At 35.3% G+C, this 23,051-nt stretch overlaps 1 protein-coding gene and 1 non-coding gene across 51 annotated transcripts in view; one reads left to right on the top strand and one right to left on the bottom strand.

Annotated features, from left to right (window-relative positions):
• TTN (titin) overlaps positions 1-23,051 on the top strand; it is a 324,829-nt gene that overhangs the window by 142,449 nt on the left and 159,329 nt on the right. For 37 of the 50 annotated variants that reach the window (XM_069068526.1, XM_069068527.1, XM_069068543.1 and 34 more), the window contains 31 exons: positions 13-96; positions 553-636; positions 2,952-3,035; positions 3,219-3,299; positions 3,430-3,513; positions 3,702-3,794; positions 4,092-4,196; positions 6,625-6,738; positions 9,719-9,799; positions 9,993-10,076; positions 10,300-10,383; positions 10,529-10,609; positions 10,893-10,976; positions 11,201-11,284; positions 12,296-12,379; positions 13,198-13,413; positions 14,783-14,851; positions 15,054-15,128; positions 15,338-15,430; positions 16,624-16,797; positions 17,024-17,107; positions 17,309-17,386; positions 18,355-18,438; positions 18,749-18,850; positions 19,095-19,175; positions 19,388-19,618; positions 19,841-19,918; positions 21,594-21,671; positions 21,848-21,931; positions 22,156-22,227; positions 22,459-22,536. In XM_069068526.1, the coding sequence (XP_068924627.1) occupies positions 13-96; positions 553-636; positions 2,952-3,035; positions 3,219-3,299; positions 3,430-3,513; positions 3,702-3,794; positions 4,092-4,196; positions 6,625-6,738; positions 9,719-9,799; positions 9,993-10,076; positions 10,300-10,383; positions 10,529-10,609; positions 10,893-10,976; positions 11,201-11,284; positions 12,296-12,379; positions 13,198-13,413; positions 14,783-14,851; positions 15,054-15,128; positions 15,338-15,430; positions 16,624-16,797; positions 17,024-17,107; positions 17,309-17,386; positions 18,355-18,438; positions 18,749-18,850; positions 19,095-19,175; positions 19,388-19,618; positions 19,841-19,918; positions 21,594-21,671; positions 21,848-21,931; positions 22,156-22,227; positions 22,459-22,536 (2,988 nt within the window). The remainder of the gene's footprint in view (positions 1-12; positions 97-552; positions 637-2,951; positions 3,036-3,218; positions 3,300-3,429; positions 3,514-3,701; positions 3,795-4,091; positions 4,197-6,624; positions 6,739-9,718; positions 9,800-9,992; positions 10,077-10,299; positions 10,384-10,528; positions 10,610-10,892; positions 10,977-11,200; positions 11,285-12,295; positions 12,380-13,197; positions 13,414-14,782; positions 14,852-15,053; positions 15,129-15,337; positions 15,431-16,623; positions 16,798-17,023; positions 17,108-17,308; positions 17,387-18,354; positions 18,439-18,748; positions 18,851-19,094; positions 19,176-19,387; positions 19,619-19,840; positions 19,919-21,593; positions 21,672-21,847; positions 21,932-22,155; positions 22,228-22,458; positions 22,537-23,051) is intronic. The other 13 variants (XM_069068505.1, XM_069068503.1, XM_069068504.1 and 10 more) reach the window with 13 other exon arrangements.
• Positions 3,267-3,335, bottom strand: LOC138146615 (small nucleolar RNA SNORD56). Its single transcript, XR_011164548.1, has one exon. It is a non-coding gene; the product is annotated as a small nucleolar RNA SNORD56 (small nucleolar RNA).

The raw sequence follows: 23,051 nt of genomic DNA, 5'->3' as shown, positions 1-23,051 counted from the left end.
ATCTCTTTAAAGTCCCCGAGGCACGTAAGAAACCTGTTCCAGAAGAAAAAGTGCCAGTTCCTGTTCCTAAAAAAGTGGAGCCCCCACCAGCCAAAGGTAGCCTTCTAGTTATAGAGAAAGACAAAACAAGATAATTGTTTCGTCTTTTATTTCCACTTGTGTTTGTCTATGTGAGAGTGACAACTATTTTCTGCCACCCATCTGTGATTTGTGTAATGCTGTAAGTCCTGACTTAAGTACGCCATTATTACCACGAAGAACTTTTTCATGTACAACTGTAATGTATGACACAAGTCTCAGTAATACTTTAAATGTCTATATATATTCTGGTTAATCTTTGTCTGTTTAATGTAGTTAAAAGAATATCTGTATGGAATAATTCATGTATATTGTTATAGAAATCCATAGTTCTTTATCATGAGTGGAGTATATTAAATAACCAAATGTCTGCTTCCCTATATCTTAAAACTTATTTAAAAGCTTGTGCTTTAAAGTACTCTTAGACTGCCCAGAATAGGGATTCTCATCATTTTCACAATGATGTCTTTAAAGTGCCTGAGGTTCCCAAGAAACCTGTCCCAGAAGAGAAAAAGCCCACTCCTGTACCCAAGAAAGAAGTGGTCCCTCCACCCAAAGGTACAGCAAAGCTTAAGATGGAGTGACTAAAACATACTCTCTTCATTCTGTGTGGTCTTCTTAGTCCTGTATGGGGTCCCTCTTTTTTTCTCTTCTTTATTTCATACCCCTTATGTTCAGTGTATTGTTAGGTTTTTTTTTTGCCTGTTGTCCATACATCTTCCTGAAAAAGTCTTACATCTTATTGTTTATCATCCCTAAAATTTCTGAAGTACATCTCAAGTTTCTTATTTAAAAGGGGAAACACAAAACAGTTTCTCTTATGTTTAACATATTCTCTTGCTCAGAGAAGAAATATTTTGATAAATATATTATCATATGACTGGAAACACTGGCTGCTGCACAGAATATACTTCTGGGGAAATGTCTACTAAACTTCATATACACTGATGCTCAAGTTTATTACATGTTACAACCTCATTTACAGGTATTCTGAGAAGGATTCACAATGATAGATGTGTCCTTTAACAGTTGAAATTTAGCAAAGTTTTACCTTAGATGAATGATGGATAAGTTTCAGCCAGCAACCATTAGTAATATTGCTAAATACTGCTTCATAAAGACAATGATGCTAATTTTTACTCATTTAAATATAAATAATATTTCAGAAGTAAAAAGATAGTATTTGGCACATGACTTGATGTTAGGGATTTGGAGTGAGAGCCAGGAAACAGATAAGAAATGACAAATTTGAGTGACTGGGAGGATAGTGATACATGGAGAAATTATGAGTATAGGCAAGTTTGGGAGAAAAGCTTATGAGTTCTCTTTTTTGGACATGTTGAATTTAAGATGTTAGGAAGATGTAGGGGCTAGAGCACAGGAGAGGTTGGAACTGGAGAGATGAATCAGGGGGGTCGTCCAGATAGAGGTAAAAATTAGTGTCATGATACTGGATATGATTATCAAAAGAGAAAGATGAAAGAAAGTACAGCCCAGAGTCAGGGGGGAAAAAGTTGAAAAAGAATTCATGAAGGAGCCCAAGAAAGAATATTGAGAAAAGTTATGAGAGGTAGGAGAACCAGAACAGCTCAGTTTCCATAAAAACCAAGGGAGAAGAGAGCAACAATAAAGAAGGAGCCATCTTTGTTAAGTGATAGAGAAAGATAAGGGAGAATGCGAACAAAGAAGAGGTCCTTGAATTTGGCATTTAAGTAACCTTGATGAGAGCGATTTCAGTAGGTCATCTGAGGAAGTAAATCTTCAGGGAGCTGAAGAAAGAGTGGCGGAAAGGGTGGAACCAATGAGTGTAGTCAACTCTTTCTGGAATGTTAGCAGGGAAGGGGAATTAAGAAATAAGATGATAGCCTGAGAACCAAGGGAGAGGTTCTTTTAGGGTGGGGAAAATCTGAAACTCTTTATATGAAGTATGAGGCATTTAGGAGGGGGAGTTTAAGAAGCTGTGAGGGAAAAGAGGCCCGCTGAGATCAGTGGAGCAATAGAGTTTTGAAGGAGACAAGAGGATAAAGAATCACATGCAAGGGGAGGGTGAGCCTTGGAAAGGAGGAAGACCGCTTAGCCAAAAAGCAAGAAGATGGAAAAAAGGCATAGAAAGGTGTTAGGATGTGGAGGAAAGCAGATAAGAAAGCTCATGTTCATGGCTTTTAGTCTTCTAAATCTGTAATTGTTTTTGTCATCAGAGGTCATTTCTTTATGCCTGAAATTTTTTTTAAGCCTTCAGAAAGTGTTCTTTATGATAACTGTGAAACACAGGGACTACTCATCATAACACACATATGTATGCATGCATATATTAATTATACATACACACATATAATAAGTATATAGTTTTAGAATTGAAGGGGCCTTAGAGGTCACTGAGTCCAACTGTGTCATTTTATAGAAGAAGAAACCTAAGCATAGAGAAATTCAGTGACTTGCCCAGGGTAACACAGTTATTCGATGTCAACAAGATGCAAACTCAGGTCTTCCTGACTTCAAGTTCATCACTATCCATTACACCGCACTGCCTCTCTTATCATTTCCTAACTTCTGGTTACTTCCATTTTCAATTGCCTAAACATCTTTAAAATTTTGTATATGAGCTAGTTATTCATCAATTGGCTTTCCTCATTGGTTTTGTCAGAGCATGAAAAATAGCATCTGGAATTAATGAACTCCATTAAGACTATGTTTGTTACTATATCAGTCAATCAATCAACAGTCATTTATAAAATTCCTCTTGTGTGCCAGGCACTGGGGATACAAATGCAAAATTGAGACAGTTGCTACACTTAGGGACCCTATATCATATTAGTTATTTGTGAAAACTGGATCTTAGTTTAACTAAGTATTTTTGTCAAATCCTTTTGTAGTACCAGAACCACCTAAAAGACACATTTCTGAAGAAGAAATTCCTGTTCCTGTTGTTGAAAGAGAGGAAGCCCCTCCAGCTAAAGGTACATTGACCCATTTTGTGAAGTCCTTTGCATTTTTTGTATTTCTTGTTATTTTTCTGTCACAAATGAGTTATGCTCCTGTATCTTTCTCTCTACTTTTGCTACAAAATAAATGTATACTTGATATATTACAAAATGACATGTGTGCAAAAATTCTGAAAAAAAAACAAATATTTTCTTAAGTTCCTGAAGTGCATAAGAGAGTGGTCACAGAGGAAAAAATAACCATCATCACTCAAAGAGAAGAGTCTCCACCCTCACCAGGTACTCTTTTAAAAAAAAATGTTTCTTTTGTTATAGTCATCTAAAAATCTTCATCACTGTCAATAAATTAATCATTCTATGTCATCCTTTGTCATTCTGAGAATTTTTAAATTAAATACTATCTTTTAAGAACCTGAAGTACCAAGGAAAAAGAAGATTCCTGAAGAAAGGAGACCCGTTCCTTCAAAAAGAGAGGAAGCTCCACCAGCCAAAGGTACATGATCTTTTTCTTCAGCTTTTCAGAAAACCTGCTCTCCTGCTGCCTAGGGCTTCCTAGGGCTACCTAGGGGGTAGTTCGTTGGTGTAGTAGCATAAATACATACCAGGTATTGATTCTGTGTTTTTGTTGTCCATTGTTGACATGAGCTTTAAATTCTAAAAACTTGTGTAATATCTTTAAAGTACCCCCAGTTCTTAAGAAGAAAGTAACGGAAGAGAAGGTTCAAGTGATTGTCCCTGTTCCTAAGAAAGAAAAGGCAGTTCCCCCACCCAAAGGTATGATTCATGCTTCCAATTTGGCCAAAGCCTTTTAGAGTCTAAGTCCTCAAACTTTTTCTTTTCTGACACTAATCTTTTACTGTAAATGTGTCTCTTATGAATGTGGGACAAGCAGATGTGTGTATATCTGTCTGTGGTATACTATGTAATTTATTTGTTTTCACATTTTGTGAAAGTATTGTCCCTGAGCAAATCTTACAATATTACAAAAGCTTAAAATGGTATAGTTCTAAGTTCTTAAACTTCAAGTTTAATGTGCATCTATGTGTGTGTGTGTGTGTGTGTGTTTTTAAGTAGCTGAGGTCTCTAAGAAAACCGTTACAGAAGAGAAAAGATTCTTTGCAGAAGAAAAAGTATCAATGGCAGTTCCCCACAGAGTGGAAGTCACCCACCATGAAGGTATATAGACAACAATGTTAACGGGGGTGAGGGAGGAGGTATTGTTCAAAATAGCTTCTCTTTTCTTCTTTCATGAACTTTTTTCCTTTGATTATGTAGTCTGATTTTTATTGGTGTCTTATGGTTTTTACACCAAAATTATTTCCCAATAAAGGCATCCTCACAACAACACCTACTCCGTAACAAAGAAAAAAACCATTAGTGTGTTTGTAAATGTATAACTGGCTCACTGAAAGAAAAAAAATAGTATCCCCAACACGTTTTTGGCTTAATCTGCATATTTTTCTTTATGCTTTCATCATTCTAGACAATCAAACAGTAAGTCAAGCCCTGATTTGTATTGTTTGCCAATTCCTAAGGTATAAATAGTCACATAGAAAATTTAACAATGGTCTCTCTGGGGTAATAAGAGTGGCTCTAGCACATCCCTAAAAAATCCATTTGTCAAAAATACCATATCTGACTACATATGAAGCATTCCACACCCATAAATCCCCACCCTTCTACTGAGAGGATGTAAATGTGTTTTTCCTCTGAAACAATAATGGTTATTCCAGTTCATGTTAATATTGTTTCCGTTTATGTCATTATAATTGTACATGTTCTATTTGTTCATCTTGCATCACTTCATAGAAGTCTATGTTTCTCTGAATTTTTTACATTCACCATTTCCTATGGCACAATAATTATTCAATTATATTCTATGTTATACTATAATTGAAGTACCACAATTTATTGATCTTTTCCTCAATTTATTGACCTCAACTTTATCGCATTTTTTTCTACAACAAAGAGTGCTCCTGTGAATATTTTATTATCTACAAGACCTATCGTTGATCTCCATGGGGTATCTTCATGTTATTATGTCATAGGGCATAATCAACAATGAGACTACTGGATCACAGGGTTTAAAAAGTTTAATGACTTTTCTCACATAATTCCAAATTGTTTTCCAGAATGGTTTAAATAATCGATAACTCTTCCAGTAATCTTTTTGTGTATTTGTCTTCTGTTAAATATTACTCATCTTCATCTTTTATCATATTTTCAAATTTAATGTATGTAATGTGAAATCTAATTGTTTTGTGTTTCATTATTTATGATTTAGACAAATCTTTCACATGGTCATTGACAATTTGCCATTGCTATTTTGTTTGTTCATTTACTTTGAACATTTATTTACTGGGGAATGACTCCTTATATATCTTGTATATCAGACTTACTGGAGATATTTATTTCTCCATTCTATAATCTCTCTTCTTGTTCTAGTTACGTTTATTTCCTTCTTGCAAAAACTTTTTATTTCTATTAAATGGGCATATTTCATCAGATCTTCCATTTGCTCTTTGTGTTGAAATATATCTAAATGTTGTCTACAACATGTCTACATGTCTCTTGCAACAAGTCCTTTCTCCATTAATCCTCCATCATTCCATATGGGCAGGGATCAGAGTAGACATGGGAAACAAGTATTTTGTGCATGACTGCTAAAAGCACATATTATACTCTCAATTCATTCTTCCACCCTACTAGGGTGGCATCTCTATTAAGCCATTCCCTTCTACATATAATTTGCAACAGGTAAATAGGTATCCGCTTCAAAGATACACACCCTGCCCTCATCTCAGATTAACTGCACCTATATATAATAGGACACACAAGCCCTTTAGTATACCTTACTGCTTGTCTATGGCAAACATGCATTTGGTGCAGACATACACGTGTTTGCCACAACAGAAGTACTTAAACAAATGAATCTTCTGGATAAAAAGCTATACCAAAGTAATGATTTGGGGCAGCAGTATTTTTTCCCTCTCTTTTTGCTTTTTGAAGAGGGTAAAGCAGGGCAATTGGAGTTATGTGACTTGCCCAAGGTCACATGGCTAGTAAGTGTTAAGTGTGCAAAGTCAAATTTGAACTCAGGTCCTCCTAACTCCAGGGCCGTTGCTCTATTCACTGTGCCACTTAGCCATCCCTTTTTTTGTATCTTTTAAAAAAAATAGGACTCTGGACAGTAAATTTAATTCTTTCTGAAAGTAAATTGATTTCCAATTTTCCATGTTAAATAAAAATAATTATTTTAATTATAGGGAAATATTTTCACAAAAGTCATGCATTCGTTCTAAATATGTTGATTTGTACAAATTACTGGATTTCTTTGCTGCTGATTTCTCTATCCATCTATTCTGTAGAGAGAAGCATTACTCTAAAGTGATGCTAAATCTTAATTCACAGGATGGTTCTTTTAAAATGATGACTTTTAGAATCCAGAACCCATGAACTAGACTCTAAAGAAGGTGCCTTGATCTTTCTGCTAAGAATTTAACAGACATCAGGCATGGTTCTGGAGTACATACATTTATACAGATAATAGTAATATTGTTAGAGAAAGTTACATTACAATGCAATCTTGTCTTTAAAATATCAGCAGAGGAAGAATGGGGTTATGAAGAAGAAGAAGAAACAGTATCCGTTTCAGTTTATAGAGAAGAGGAAAGAGAGGAGGAGGAAGAGGAGCGAGTGGAGGTTACATCATATGAAGGTATGAATGCTAAGTCCAAGACTACAGGCCAGCTGCACTCTTTGAAAAACAAACTGTAGTTTGGATATCAGATTTTGAAAAACCCAACACCAACAACCTTCAATCCACAAGCAGTTTGTGGACAGCATTTGTGTGCAGTAGATGTCTTTCTGTCAAACCAAATTACCATGATTTTTACACGTCAAATTTCATGTTATGTGTCATATGTGTCATACCTAGCATGATAGAACAAATCCTTGTTTCATTTGCACTCTTTTACTAATCTTCTGTGAAATAAGATGGCCTTATTTATAGAAGACTAAGGAGTATACATACTATGCTTTTGCTATATGGGAAAGAACAAAGAAGATTCTAACCACATCTTCCAGCATCATCAAATTGATTCTGTCTTTTTTTCTTGCAAACGCTGAATCTTTTTCCTTTAGCTTTCAGGATAAGTAGAAATTCTCTTGACAGTTAATGCCTAAAACTTGAGCAACCTCAGCTGTGTATCTGAAATATTTACAGTTAGCTACAAATGCTCAAGCAACAGATAATATAATCTTAATTCCATTTACAGCATCAAGGCCAGATTTATTTTCTTATAAATATGAAGCACTTAAATTATTTAATTAAGGAATACTTTGGAAGAAAAGTTGATACTGAATGAAAGAATGGTCAGATTTTCATTTATTCACACGTCTTTAAATCAATTCATTTGTATCTAAACAAGTCAATGACAGTTTTGTAATCTTTTAAGAAAAAAACTCAAAGTGTGTTTGTAAATGCCTGTTATCGTATTATTTTCAGCACTTCAGCTAAATGTTTCATGCTAATTAATACATGTGTAAACCAAAAGGATTTTTCAGGGAAAAAAAATCCCAATTAAATTGTTTGGCATGAAACAGTAGATTTATTGCATAATAAAATAACTCAATAATACAACTGTCTCCCTTGTATGAGGAGACCATAGTGCTTTCATGTTAAAATACTCTTAAACACATACATTGTGTTTGTGTGTGTGTGATTTTTTCTTATATATAAAGGTAGCATTACTTACATTTTCTACTAACAAGAAATGGTTCTACATAAGGAGCTTCTTCCCCTACATTGGTTTTCACAACAACATGTGTAGACTGGTGAGCGTATACCTAAAATAACTCTCTAGTGTAAACTCACCAGCTGTTTGGATTTCTATGAAGGAATGTTTTCTTTGATGTTGACAACAATCAAGACAACTACAGAGAGTATAGAAAAGGGACAGAAAGGAACCTCTTTCCCTTAAGGATAAAAGGATTTATAATTATCCCAAATGCAAGATGTAAAATTAACAATCATGGTTCCATAAGAAAATATTTATAAAGTGCTTTGCAAACCTTAAAGTGCTATGTAAATGCTGTTTTTTCATGATGCCAAAATATTTTTAGTGAACCCAAAAGGATGTTATTGTATAGCTAAAGTTGTTTTTTTTCACTTCTACCAACACAAGAAGAGCTTTTAAATTTGCTCCCAGTACAAAGGACAAAATCTTTTAGAAAATGAGCGTTAATATTTTGACATTAGCTTTTGGCATTCACTGTGCAAATAGAATCAGAATTTCTCATTTCCATCATATCTGTCCCTACAGAACAAAGAAACCCATTACTTGTTCCCAGGGGCATGGAGTAGACCTTCAATATATAACTAGAGGCAGTCTGGTTTAAAAAAAGGAGCCCTGGGGCGGCCAGGTGGCTCAGCGAGTAAGAGCACCAGCTCCAGTGTCGGGATGACCTGGATCAAATCCGGGCTCAGATACTCAGCACCACACCCAGAAATAACTGGCCCTGTAACCTTGAGCAAGTTACTTAACCCAGATTGCTTTAAAAAAAAACAAAAAGGAGCCCTGGACTTTGAATCAGAAATTCTAAATTTAAGCCCTGTATGACAGTGTGCAAATCACTTAACCTTCACTTCACCTTAACCTTCCTTACTTAAGGAAGGTAGTTTCCTTACTTGTGAAATGGGGACAATAATACCTATATTTCCATCCTACAGAGCAGTTGGATGGAAATATCTTTGCTAACCACAGAGTCAGGTGTGCTGTGAGTGTCAAATATTGCAAAACTTGAACGCCTTTTATTATCATTAGCCTACAACCACTAGTCTTTCAGCAAAATGAGTGGCATGGTGGTGAATGTTTAATAACTGACTTTCTGGAAAAAAAAATATGTATATGTATATGTGTATATGTGCCTGTGTGTTCATCTGTGTATGTGTGTATTTGTGTGCCCAAAACACTTTTAAGTTTGATCTGAATTAGTAACATTTTCTCCATCACTTTCTCAAGTTAAGACAAGCAACAAAATGAATCAAGCTCTGATTTGTAGCAGTTGGCAATTTCTGAGGTGTGAGTGCTCGTGCTGAAAATTTAACACCCATAGAAACCATTCAAGCTGTTTCTAGCACATCGCTGCTACAGCATTTGAAAATGTCAGTTATGATGTTAGACTTAATCTTTTCTATAAGCATACTTAGGGCTTTTAAGTTACCCTTGAGGGTTTTATTTTCCAAATTGACAGTGATGTATTATTTTTTTAACTGCTTTTCGAGCATCCCAGATTCTTATTTTGCAAATACAATGTTATTCTTCACCCGTCCCTACTTTTTTGTGTGTTTGCTTGTGTAGCTCACCTTTTAGTTCACTCTAAATGTTATTATCTCTGTGGTTTATGTGTAAATTAAGTTTATGAAAAAGATTTTGCTTTTAAGTTTATGTGTGAATTAATTTTAGGGAAGAGACCTTACTACCTTATCAAACCACATTCCCCCATTAAATCATTTTTCTTTGAACATTTTTTGGCATAAGCAGTCAGAGACTTGACTTGTGTTAATAGGCTCCAATACCAGTCCTCTGATCTTTTGCTAAATTTCTATTATATGATGAAAGTAATACATGTTAACAGCTGATATTAAACATATAGAGTGCTATAATTTATCCTTCTTCAAATCCCTATCTTTAAAGTGATTGAAGAGCCAGAAGAATATGTCGTGGAAGAAAAGCTACATATTATTTCTAAAAGGGTCGAAATGGAACCTGCTGAAGGTACATCCCCTCTTAAGTTAATTCTGTCTTTCAATGTATTACCTAGCTTGGATCTCAATGGTGCCAATGTTTTCTGTATTGTAGATGTTCTGTAAGTTTTAATTCTTTACTAATATAGCTAGGTTGTTTTTGGAATTTTTTTTTGTAAACAAAACACATGGAAATTTTCACAAATACATATTATGTTTTTAAGTGCCTGAGATGCCTCGGAGAGTGGTTCAGAAACAAAAAGTACCAACTGCTGTTCCTCCAAAAGAGGAAGCTCCTCCTGTAAAAGGTATAATCTCCTATGAAAGATGCAGAAGTGTCCTTGTCTTTTAACTATTCTTTGAACACGTTTGTTTAAAATTATGTCAATATATAGATGTCTGTTTGTTCCCATAAGTGTCGTATAATGTTTATCTGTGTAATATTTGTAGCGAGTTGGTCTTATTTTTTTAATGAAACCCTTTGTTTTGAATTCGTGTAAATCAGTATTCTTAAAACTAATCTTTCCAAAGTTCCTGAAGCACCAAAGAAAATTGTCCCTGAGAAGAAAGTTCCTGTACCTGTTCCTAAAAAAGAAAAACCTCCACCTGCTAAAGGTATTGTGGCCTAATCTTGAAAAATGCCTGCCATTTTTGGTCTATAGTAAGATGTGTCTTTCTAATTTCCTTGAAATTAAGAAGAAAAATTATGAGTCTACTTAGCATGCTTTCAATTTAATACAATTACCTAATATCTTTAAAGTGCCTGAAGTACCAAAGAAACCAGTACCAGAAAAACGTGCCCCTCCAGCTCCTAAGATAGAAGAACCTCCTCCCACAAAAGGTAAATGAAGTCAGATTGTCCTCCCATTGGGTCTTGTCTTTTATTTCTCATATTTCTGTCATTTGGGTCAAATCTCTTAAATATGTGTGTACGTATGGTTTTGTGTGTGTGGTTATTGTGTCAATGGCAGTGACGTCTAATTGTCTTGTCTTCGGATGGACCGTTAATAATTTGTTACATCATTATAATGTATGCATTGCAAATTAGTATAATTTCTGGCTAATTGATATAAAATTCCACTCCAAGTTATCTAGTTCCCTAATCCTAAAAATTATCTTTTAAGTGACTGAGACGCGTATGCAAATTACCCAAGAAGAAAAAATTCAAGTTGCTGTAACTAAAAAAGAGGAACCTCCAAGAGCCAGAGGTATATCATCTGTCTCTAGATTGCAAACAAAACTTTTTCTTTCATTATTCTCTTACCAAATATCACTAATGAGCCTTGCAATGCTAGCACTTACCAGTTTCCATGCTGGAGCGATGAAAATGCCAACTCTTATATACTTCTGTATTTTATTGTGTGGATGCTTTTATTTTTTGTTGTGGGTTAAGTGGAAAGCAATTCTTAAAAAGTGACTATTATCTTTAAAGTGCCTAAAGAGCCCCAGAGAGCTGAGCCTGAAGAAAAATTACCCAAACTCAAACCTAGAAAAGTGGAGGCCCCACCGGTCAAAGGTACATTTGCTCCTTTAGAAATCAAAATGAGCTTCTATATATCGAAAATCAAGCAAATTCAGAAAATACCATCCCATTCAAGGAAAGATTGTGCAACTATTAATGCACATATGTGAATCTATGAGTACATATGTGTCATAATATGTGTATTTTAAAAGTATATGTTGTTAGTACAACCACATAAATTGCACATATTTTTTTTCCCAGAAGCACAGAGCATATGTTAGTAATTTCAAATTGAGGCCATAACTTTGGAAAAATATAGACATGAAAATCTAAACATGAAAATCTAAAAAAATTCTTAATTATGAGTTCCCAAAGATTTCTGATATGTAGAAGCTCATGAGAGTATTTCTTAAAAATGCAACCCCCCAGCAAAAAAAAAAAGATAAAAACTTTGCCTCGAAATTATTTTTGTGTAATGTGTTTTATGTCATATGTCTGTATGATTTACTTATTGGTTTAAATGCTTGTTTTACATAGTGTGTTTTATGTAACATTTAATTCCTAAAATGTTTTTTAAAACTCAGATTTTAACACAAAAGGGTAGTTAAGCAAAAGAACTTTTTCTTGTTTGATGAGGAACAAATCTTTCATCTGAGTTAATCAAATCTGTTTTTAATGCTTTACTTCAATTTTTCTGCACTGTTTAGATTCTTCTTAACCCCCTTTTATAAATGCTACTTATGTACACAGAATTATGTCTCTTGCCCTTAAAGTATCCAAAGAATGTAGGAAATGTATTCATTTACAGTTGTAAAGATCCTGTCCATTGTAACTCTCTGGATTTACTAACTTCCTCTGTTAGCTTGAATGTCTGTCTCTTGTGAGTGAGGCATGGAATTAGTACATGCCTACTTGCCATTCTTGATTTTTCTTGCCACTTAATATGAAAATTTTAAATGAGGGTCCTTCTGTGATTCTTCACCCTTGACTTTTGCATACAACATGCCTCCACATACACTTACTTTGAATCATACAATTGAGTGTTCATTATTACTCTTTTTAAAGTGGCAGAAGCCCAAAAGAAGATCGTCCATGAGGAAAAAGTCACTGTCGCTGTTCCAAAGCGGGTAGTACCTCCTCCCCCCAAAGGTAAATTTGCCCCTAGATTAAATGTTGAAATGAAGCATGAAACCAACTTCTCTGCACTGTTAGTTGCCCAGGTTAATTATTCTACTGCATCAGCTGTTTTTTTACTGAAGTTTGGTGTACTAGAAAGTATTGCTCATGTCTTGAATTCCATCTTAATCACAATTGGAAGGCGGGAGCTATGTTATTGAACACCAAAAAACAATTGAGGTCTGCAATGCCAAAATCAGGAGACAATGAATGGTAGTAGAAACTCTGGAATTTTAAAATCAAGTGTATGTACATTTGTTTCAATATAATTATATAGTTAAGGGGCATCATGGTATAGGCCATGGTGTCAAACTCAAACAATTACATATCAGCTTAAAAACCACAAATTTATATTATCTATATCCCATTATATTTTTATTTATTTTGTTAAACCTTTTCCAATTACACTGTAATCCAGTTCTAGCACACTCTGGAGTTTTAGGGCCTGCTTGCTGGCCTTGACTTTGACACCTCTTTACTATAGTGGATAGAGATCTGGCCTTGAAACCTGAAAGACCTGTGTTCAAGTCCCATCTCTGACATATAGTGACTATGTAACCCTGAGAAAATCAGCTAAACTCTCATTGCTTCGGCCAACTAAGACTGTCATGTTACTGACCAGCTTGGTACAGAGGGAGTTTCCTCAACCCAGTAAATAGTAGTACATAAAAATTGAGTCCTTATGCTTGTGTCTTCTGTGTGTGTTTTATTTTTTATTCTATAAAATTCTTTTATAAAATTTTTAAGTGTTCATCGAGTAAAATTGCCTCTGGTTGTCAATCTTATTCCAGAAGTGACGATCTCAGCTGAAGAAGAATGGACTTACACTCAAGAGGAAGAAAGAGTGTCCGTCTCAGTGCAAGAGGAGGAGTATGAGGAGTATGAGAAATATGAGTATGAAGAGTATGAGTATGAGCCCACAAAAGAATACGAGGAGTATGACGAGTATGAATACGAACACCGTGAGGTTGCTCACGCGGAGCGCCAAGAATACGTTTCCGTCCCAGGTAGGCCTGAAACTGTCACCTCCTGAAGCCATAAGCTAGAAGTGGTCGAGAAAGCAACGGGCAGCCATTTCTTAGGGGTATTACAGAAAAATGCCTTTCCATGGGCAGGATGTTGGGCTAACGGTACACTAAGGTGCCTTCCAACTCAAACATTCTGACTTCACTCTTGACTTTATTCTTGTTTCATCTGAATTCTGAGTTTAAGGATAGGGTGGGACCACTAAGTACTACATACATAATACATAATAAATATTTGTCCAGTGGAGGAAAAAAAAATGATCAGTCAATAAGCATTTATGAAGCCCTTTCTATCAAAGGAGCTATGTAACTCTCTGAGAATTTCATGTTCCATTATTCCTGAGTGAAAAAGTTGGCCTGAAAAGACCAGATAAAGTCTTATAGAAGACCTTGGATCTTTATCATCTCTCAAGTTCAAATCCTTCATCTTACACATATTTCTGCTCCAGCATTTTGGCTTTCAATCCTACCAACATCTCAAGTGACAGATAGACCATGGGCTCCAAAATACCCCCTCCCTTTCTCCCTATTATTCACAACATAGCCATCACTGTCAGTCTCAAAATGATACAGCATTTTCCTGTCAGTTTCTATAAACATGGAGGTTCTTTTCCAGATATAGATCTATGATAATATGATCCAAACTTCTGAACATTCTTTATCTCAAAGCTAAGAATCACTGGGTGTACCCAACTGCTGGAAATTTTTCTGTTATCTGTTGGCCAGACACTATATAAAAAGGAAAAGTATACAGCAGAGTTCCTTTAAATATTTCTGTTGTGTAGAATTACATAGAAAGAAGTTTAAACTGTATAAGAGTTTGATTTCTCTTTGGGTTTTTTTTCCTTCTACTATAAAAGAAGTCCCTTCATACTATGAGATGGTTTAATATCCTTCAAGTTTGCAAATCCCTTGACTGGCTGAAAAATTGTGAATTAATTAACTTATAACTGACATTTGATACTGTAACATACTTAGGAAGATACCTCCAAATCTTGTGCGGGGAAGGGGAAAGGGAAAGAGAGTGGGTGCGGGAGAAAAATCAGAATTTTACTGATGCTGTTCTCCCTAAGTTTTAAGTTTTATAGTAAAGTTTTAAATTTTGGATAGAAAGTATTTTATTTTGAATAGAGAGTAATTCATATATTGTATTAAAATCAATAGAAAGGTAGTAAGTACAATCTTTTTTGTTCAAACCTTTCATGGATTCTGTCTTTATCCCAGTAACTGCATGCCCTGCAATTCCCTCATTTAGCATACAATGAGTAGATTTGGAAATTTGTTATGAGACAAGGAATTTCATCAATTCACAAAATGATGTTATGTATATGAATGGTTTTTGCTTTTAAAGAACCAAAGAAACCTGTCCCTGAAGAGAAAGTTCCTGTTCCCAGGAAACCAAAGGCCCCACCAGCTAAAGGTACAGTGAGAGAAAAAAAATCTGTTCTATAAATTATCTGTTAGATAAGAAATATATGTCCCCTCTGTCTCTGTAAGAAAAATATATGTTATAAAATACTTGTTGAGGCATGATCTTCATCATACTTCTTAACATTTTGTTATCTCTACTCTTGAATATGTCATTCTTAAAAAAATTTAAGTCTCTTAAAATTGTTTTTAAGTGCCTAAGAGAACCATCCCTGAAGAAAAAGTACCTGTTCCTGTTCCTGTGAAACTCAAACCTCCACCACCCAAAGGTACATTGACCTGACACGCAAATGAACTCCAGAGCATCTTCTTTATGTATTGTGAATGTGGTCCCACTGCTTCATGTTGTGTTGTGTTTTTATGGAGTGTTTTTTTTAATCCTGATTCTTGTGTTACACTGTTTGGGAGTGAACTTGTGTGTGTTCTGTTGTATTCTGTGGTTGGTTTTAATGTTCTTTACCAATTACTATCTTTAAAGTGCCTGTGGCGCAAAAGAAAGTTGTTGAAGAAAAAATACATATTGCAGTGACCAAACGAGAAAAAGAAACGGTGGTTGCGCCCCCTGTCAAAGGTACAATCATCTCTTTGGTCAAATCTGGGTCTGTTTGATGTCTCACTATCTTTCCAAGTTCAATATGTCTTTCTCATGCTGTTTCATTTTGAAATCTTGTGTTTTGTAAAATCACTCCTAGATTCTTTGAATGTCTGTTGTCTACTGTTTTATAGGTATTTGTGTGATGTTTTCAATATTTATAATTGTTACTCTTCTAAGAGAGTAGATAGGAGTAGTTATTTGTAAGGGCAATAGCCCCATACCAGATGATATCCACTCCGGATATATAGTTATGTTGCAATACTAAATCAAAGCTTATATTAAAAAAAAAACACCTTAAAATTTGGCTTAAAACTACAAATTTTCTTTGTGGTTAAAGTAGTGTGGAAAATAACAAATAATTTCTGGCTATTGTTAACCCCTAGAGAGATAATCCTTTAGTATTTTAAATTTATCTTTGATGGTAAGAAAAAAATCTTACAGACATTCAGAATGAAATTTTTCTTTCCCAGTGAGGTCAATAGCTGTTTTGGAGTGGATTTTTTTTGGGGGGATGGGGTGATTATCATTGCAGGAAGGTTCACATTTTCCCTAAGAAAAATCTAATTTTCCAGGGAAAATGTCATCTGTCATGAACAGTGAAATTATATTCCCCATGGAATTTAAATGATTTCATTATTTGCAATAATGAACTTATTCATAATGTGTAGCTGTTAGAAACATTACATTTTGGCTTCAGCTATCTCAAATATCTCTATGTTATTATCGTGACCTTTTTTTGGCATCTATAAGATTCAGAATCACTTTCTTGGAAAACAAAAAGTCATCTCTAGATGAATGATTACCTATCTAATGTAAAAGAGGCAGTTATAATAAAATTGCATCTGCTCCATGTACCACAACCACTTAATGTCACCCAATTTGAACAATCCAATCTCCTTATGATTACTATTTTAAGTGCCTGAGAAGAAGGAAAAGAAGTAGCACCACCTGTTAGTGATAGACAATGTCAGTCCTTTATGTTGGGGAGAATATTTATTGTCTGGTTTTCTGATCTTTTTTAGTGTTTACATTCATGTTCAGTGAGTCTCTGTGGGGAATGAGGGGAAGTTATTATTTCTTCTAAAGCAAAGGGCCTCTCATTTCAAGTTCTTTGGGTTTGATATGTAATTGAAAAGAAAAATGCCAACCTATAAATGGTATCTTTAAAGTGCCCAAAGTACCTAAGATACCAGAACCGGAACCGGAACCAGAACCAGAAGTAGAACCAGAGGAAGAAATTGTAGCTGAGGAAGAGGAATATGTCCCTGAGGAGGAAGAGGAATTTGTTCCTGAGGAAGAAGTTGTATCTGAGGAAGAAGCGATACCAGAAGAACCAGTCAAAGGTATATGGCCTCTTTTGCCAAGAGAGACCAGCCAAACTCTCTTTAGTGGGCTGGGGACAGAGAGGTGGTCCTCAGTGTTAGCACCTCACTGAAAAAGCCTGTTCTTGATACAGCCCCTTTCATAAACTGTCTAGCCTTGTCTCTTTAGTCGTTGTGGTTATTTTACATTGATATGTCTTGATATGTCATCACAAACTTTTCTGAATGGAAATCATATCTTTAAAAGTGCCTGAAGTACCAAAGAAACCTGTGGTTGAGGAGAAGAAACCTGTCCCTGTTCCCAAAAAGAAGGAAGCTCCACCAGCCAAAGGTAGAGCCATTCATGGGCCATACTTACTTTGTGCATGTAATGAACAGTCCTTCATCCAAATTTTTGTGTTACATTTACTTTGTTTTTTGTAAGTCTACGTCAATGGGTAGTTGTTACTGAGCTTGGAAATGTGCTCTATTATGATGTTGTTGGTGAAGATTAGGCAATTAGTTTCTTAACATAAAAATAATCTCTTTAAAGTTCCTGAGGTCCCTAAGAAACCAGAGGAGAAAGTACCTGTGCCTGTTCCCAAAAAAGAGAAGGCTCCACCTGCTAAAGGTACATTTACCTGTGATGCATTCATAGATTTATATTAGGATTTATCCAGGTACAGCAATAAGGCTCCCTTTGGCAAAATCCCCTTGCTATTAAAAGTGAGTGGAAAAAACACAGGATTTGGGGTTCATATCCCAACTTTTCCACTTCCAACATCTGTGACCTTTGATTAGTCAATTCCTCTTTCTTCTGTGCTTCAGTTTCCTCTTCCATAAAAATCTCTTCTAGTTCTAAGTGACTATTAGAGACTTCATTGAATTAATTGTAGTATTAGTGCCAAGGTAAGAACCATCCCCACTGGTCACAATACACTTTATGTGTTTATACTTCTGAAATTTGTCTTTGGATTGTGCTTGTGCTTGGTGTTTTGTTTTTCTTTTCAATGTTACAATAATCTCTTACTATAACATATAAGTCTATTTACTACATTCACATAAATTGATATATTATTTAATATATGGGTTAAATATAGTTATGTATTAATATGTTGTTAATAATTAATATACTGTTGATGTGTTACTATGTTAATAATGTTGGTGCACTATTTAATATTCAATATGAATATATTTAAAATATTCACATGTGGGTATCTGATTATTTAAAATTAATCCATATATGGATATATTAAGTAGACCAATATTGAATGTTGATTAAAATATTAAATGTATGTAAATTAAGTGTGTAAATATATGTGTATGTGTGTATGTTTAAAGCAAAATAAGTGAAAGTTGTCATTTAACAGCTGATACACACTGTGTTCTCACTAGTCTGTGTTAGAGAGTGTGTGTCTGTGTGTGTGTGTGTGTGTGTCATTTCATCTCTGTTGGAGGGAGCCATCATCATTGTGGTCATTTTTAATTCTACCTAGAATAAAGCAATGTTTCTGTTTCAGATAGTAATGTATAATACTATTGTCATGGCTTTGGATTCTAAAAACACTAGATACTTAACCTAGTATGTTGTTTTTAAAGTTCCTGAGGTACCCAAGAAACCTGTACCAGAAGAGAAAGTCCCGGTACCTGTGCTTAAAAAGGTGGAACCTCCTGCAGCCAAAGGTATATATGCTTGTGATGTATCTACAGCATTTTTTTTCCATTTCAAAATGAAATAAAGTGTGAGGGTCTCATTTCCAGCCCTTCAGGCAGAAATCTCCTTAATAGCATTTCCCACAAGAAGAATAAATTTATCTTATTTCAAAAGCTATCTTTATACTGGAGTGGCCACTTTTTCCCCTTGTCTTTCATGTTTATGACCCTGCACTTTAATGTATTATTTTCATGTGGCATAAAAAAGATAAAATTGTTAAAATAATCTCTCTAAAGCAATTGCAGGGCCCTATATTTATTTGAATATAATATTTTTAAGTGCCCGAAGTACCTAAAAAACCTGTACCAGAGAAGAAGGCGGTACCAGAGAAGAAGGTGACTACCCCAGTTTTGAAGAAAGTGGAACCTCCACCAGCCAAAGGTACGTTGTTTCTCCAATTAAATGTACAGGAAAGAGTCTCTCCCATATTTTACATGTGCTCACCCAGATTTACATCCGTCCTTTTGTGTTTAAAAGGAATGGAATACTACCTGAAATATGTATACATGTTAAGTTTCACAGTTTAGACACTTGGACTCTTTTCCTTTCTTGGTATTTTTTTTAAATCTCTTTCTATAAGAAATATAAAAGAATACATTCTTAAAGTCAAATAATATCTTTCAAGTGCCAGAGGTGCCCAAGAAAGTTGTCCCTGAAGAAAAACCGGTACCTGTTCCGAAAAAAGTAGAAGCTCCTCCAGTCAAAGGTACATTCATCTATCACAAAATTATTGCAAGGAGAAAGCTGTTCATCGTGTTCATGAGTCTCACTATTTGAAATTAATGTCTTGTAGAGTTTCTTTTGAATTTATTTTTTGCTGTTTTATCGCGTCTATTATTTCTTTCTTCGTGCTGTCCTTTTGTTCTGAGTGCTCTCTATTTAAACTAAGTTAAAAAAAATCAAATCATGTCATTAAAGTGCCAAAGAAACCCGAGCCAGTCCCTGTTCCTGTGATTGTCCCTGAAGAAGAGGAAGTTCCCTTTGAGGAGGAGGAGGAGGAGGAGGAAGAAGTTCCACTTGTGGAAGAAGAAATTCCCCCGGAGGAGGAAGAAGAACTTCCTCCTGAAGAGGAGGAAGAGGAAGTTCCAATTGAAGAAGAAATTCCACCTGAGGAAGAAGTGAAACCAGAGATACCTGTGCACGTACCAGGTATATCAGGTCTCGTTTGAAGTTCTCCAGAACATCATTGCCACCAACTTAATTCTTCTTTCTCTGTCATCTATCTCATGTCTTCTCCGTATTTTTGTGTGGTTTTATTCTTGAAAGTTCTTTGACATCTTTCTGGAAGTTCTGTGTTTATGTGGGGTTTTTTTTCTGTAATGTGTCCTTTGAATGTGGTTTTTTAATTTATTTAAATATAATGTTTTTAAGTGCCTGAGGTGCCTAAGAAACCTGTACCAGAGAAGAAGGTCCCTGTCCCTAAAAAAGTGGCAGCTCCACCAGCCAAAGGTATAAAAAGCCCAAGAGAATGTTCCTTATCTTATAGCCTTTATTCCCATTTCTTTCCAGAACAGTTATGATGGAATTGGGTTTCAGTAAAGCAACTGCCTATGAAATTCAGTTAGGGCATTCCTAATTTTGCTTTTCAAACTGCATTAAAATGCACTGAATTCAGATTATTTCTTTTTATTGATTTTACTATGTTGCTCAAAAGTGAAAAAATGAGCTTAAGTGGTAGCGGTGTCCATATTACTATCAGTTATAATAATAATTAATTAATAGTAATAATAATAATAGCTAGCATTTACATAGAGATGCAATGTGCCAGGTACTCTGCTAAACACTTTATAAATATTACCTCATTTGATCTTCACAATAGTCCCAGGAGGTGACTGCTATAATTATTCTCATTTTCCAGTTGGGGAAACTAAAGCTGAGAGAGGTTAAGTGATTTGTCCCCACGCTGGATTTGAATTGAGGCCTTCTCTGGTCCCAGCACTCTATGTTCACTGCCTTTTTACTCTGATAGATGAAAATTCTAAGTGTGTGAAAATTAAGCAGTGCCTGGGCTAATTTAACCCTATAAAAACTTGGAGAAGAAAAAAAGATCTGCCAAAACTCCATCATTTACTCACTAAACCATGGCATTTTTAAAATAACAGAAGGGGCGCCTAGGTGGCACAGTGAATAGAGCACCGGCCCTGGAGGCAGGAGGACCTGAGTTCAAATCTGGCCTCAGACACATAACACAAAATTATCCATGTGACCTTGAGCAAGTACCTTAACTCCAATTGCCCTACCTTCTACCCTCCAAAAAAAAAGTTAAAATACCAAAAAAAAGAGTAAGTCCCCAGTGTTGGATAAAGAAATCACAACACTGAGCAACAATACTTTATACTGATGCTTAAACATCTTTTAATGGATTATATATAAATTATATATGTATGTATCAGTATATGTGTATACATGCATAGTTGCAGCTACCATTAAGAGCTATATCCTCTAAATATGGTTATTTGACAAATATTTATTGAGCATTTACTGTGTTCCAGGCCCTGTGTGAAATCTTCTAAGTACAAAGACAAAAACAAAACACACCCTGCCCTCCAGGAGTATAGATTATCTTGACAGTACAATGGGGGAAAATCAATGTGTGGAATGAAATTAGGATTCCTTTGCTTTGCAGTTTAATAATGTTACTTGCTATGGTTTCAACAGTATCCATTGCTACTCCTTTTGGAGTAGCATATACATACCCAATCTAGCAGGCAGATTAATAGTGAAATCAGGGGGGAAAAAAGATTTATTCGATCTAATGTTACCTAGCTACCTAGATATAGATTTTAAGCCAGGGATGTTATGCAGATGTTTGCTGAGTAATTCACATACCAATTAAAAGATTTAACCATATTTGCTATCCAAAAATCAAATGAACTGCTGCCCAGATCAGACTTTACAACCTAACTCCACCATAATGTTCAGAACTGGTCATTCCCTTCATGTTCTTTACTAGAGTGCTGTCTTTCCTTTTGTCTGTGTCTAGAGTTGGGGCAGGGGCAGGTTGGGGGGGTTTTGATCAGGGGTCATTGTCCTTACCCTTTATGTCCTATATGTGTTGTTGTTCTTTATGATGTGTCTTTTCAACTCAATATGAAATTTTTGTCGTGGAATGATGTCTTTAAAGTGCCTGAGGTTCCAAAGAAGAAAGTGGCTGAGAAAAAGGTGTCCATTCCCAAGAAAGAAGAGGCCCCTCCACCCAAAGGTACCTCAACTTATAAGCTGATTAAAGTTTGTTATTCCATTCTTTCCATCAACAGTAAAGTCAATGTCAGCCATGTGTCAATATATATTTTTGTTCTAACCCAGTTTAGCATTTTTATGTATTTACTGTCTTTGGGTGTCTGAAATGGATTCCTAAAATAATTAATTTCTTTAAAGTACCAGAGGTGCCTAAGAAACCTGTGCCTGAGAAGAAAGTCCCCACCCCTGTTCCTAAGAAAGTGGAGCCCCCCCCAGCCAAAGGTACTTCATCCCCTAGATTAGCTAGCTATGATCATATGTAACTAACGCACCTTTGCTCGTATCTTTCACTTGTCATAAATGTCCAAATGTGTGTTCCTTGAGTTGCATTTATGTTTATATATGGAGTTTGTATTTGGTGTCATCTTTTGTGATTATGCTGACTTTGTGGTTGTTGGGTCTACCCCAAAATAAAAAAAAAATACTAAATCCAAATATCTTTAAAGTGCCAGAAGTGACTAAGAAACCAGTTCCTGAAGCACGTATCCCCAAAAAAGTAGAGGCCCCCGCACCAAAAGGTAGATAACCTCTTGAATGAATTTAGAGTGTTGTAATGTAAACCTTTCTTCTAAAAAGAAAAATCTTACTAACCCATTCGCGGAAAGGTTAATGTCCCATCATGTATGTGTCTGTTCTTATTTCTTCCTTCTTATGATGAAAAATCAAAAATTTGCCCCTTTTGTGTTTCTTTTGTTCTTGCTGTGTTGTAAGTATTCCAAAGTTCCTAAAAGCAACTAATATCTTTAAAGTTCCTGAGGTACCTAAGAAAGTGGAGGAAAGACCACCACCCATTCTCCCTCAAGAGGAGGAAGCTCCACCAGATGAAGGTAGATAAGTTCCGAAGTTTATAGAGAAATCTGATCTGTGAATGTTTCTGTCTTTTTCTTTTTTTTTGCCTTTTTTTGGAGGGGCAATTGGGGTTAAGTGATTAATGTTTCTATCTTCTTAATTTGTCTAATGTTTGGCAAACTGAATTTATATTTTGTGTTATAAACTATGTGTGAAAATCAGCACTGGCATATCTATCCAAGACCAAAAAACAAAAACTCTTGTTCATCTAAAAGAAGGATTATACTAGGTCTAAAAAATTTGGGAGATAATTTTCTTTTTTTGTTTAATTTTGTCTGTGATCTGTGTGAAGTGTAATTCTGTATTCATTATATGTTTATCTATGAATTGGCATATTTTGTTGGTGTTGTTAAGTTTGTTTCAGTTGTGTCTGACTCTTCTTGACCCCATTTGGGGTTTTCTTGGTAAAGATATTGCAGTGGTTTTCCGTTTCCTTCTCCAGCTCATTTTACAGATGAGGAAACTGAGGCAAGCAGGGTTAAGTATCTTACCC

The sequence above is a fragment of the Petaurus breviceps genome, unplaced genomic scaffold (genome assembly GCF_028583685.1).
Source record: "Petaurus breviceps papuanus isolate PSGF00001 unplaced genomic scaffold, PetGlider_PUasm1.0 90763, whole genome shotgun sequence".
Lineage (NCBI taxonomy): Eukaryota > Metazoa > Chordata > Mammalia > Diprotodontia > Petauridae > Petaurus > Petaurus breviceps.
The sequence above is the reverse complement of the archived record's forward strand: the minus strand, read 5'-3'. Positions and strand labels throughout refer to the sequence as shown.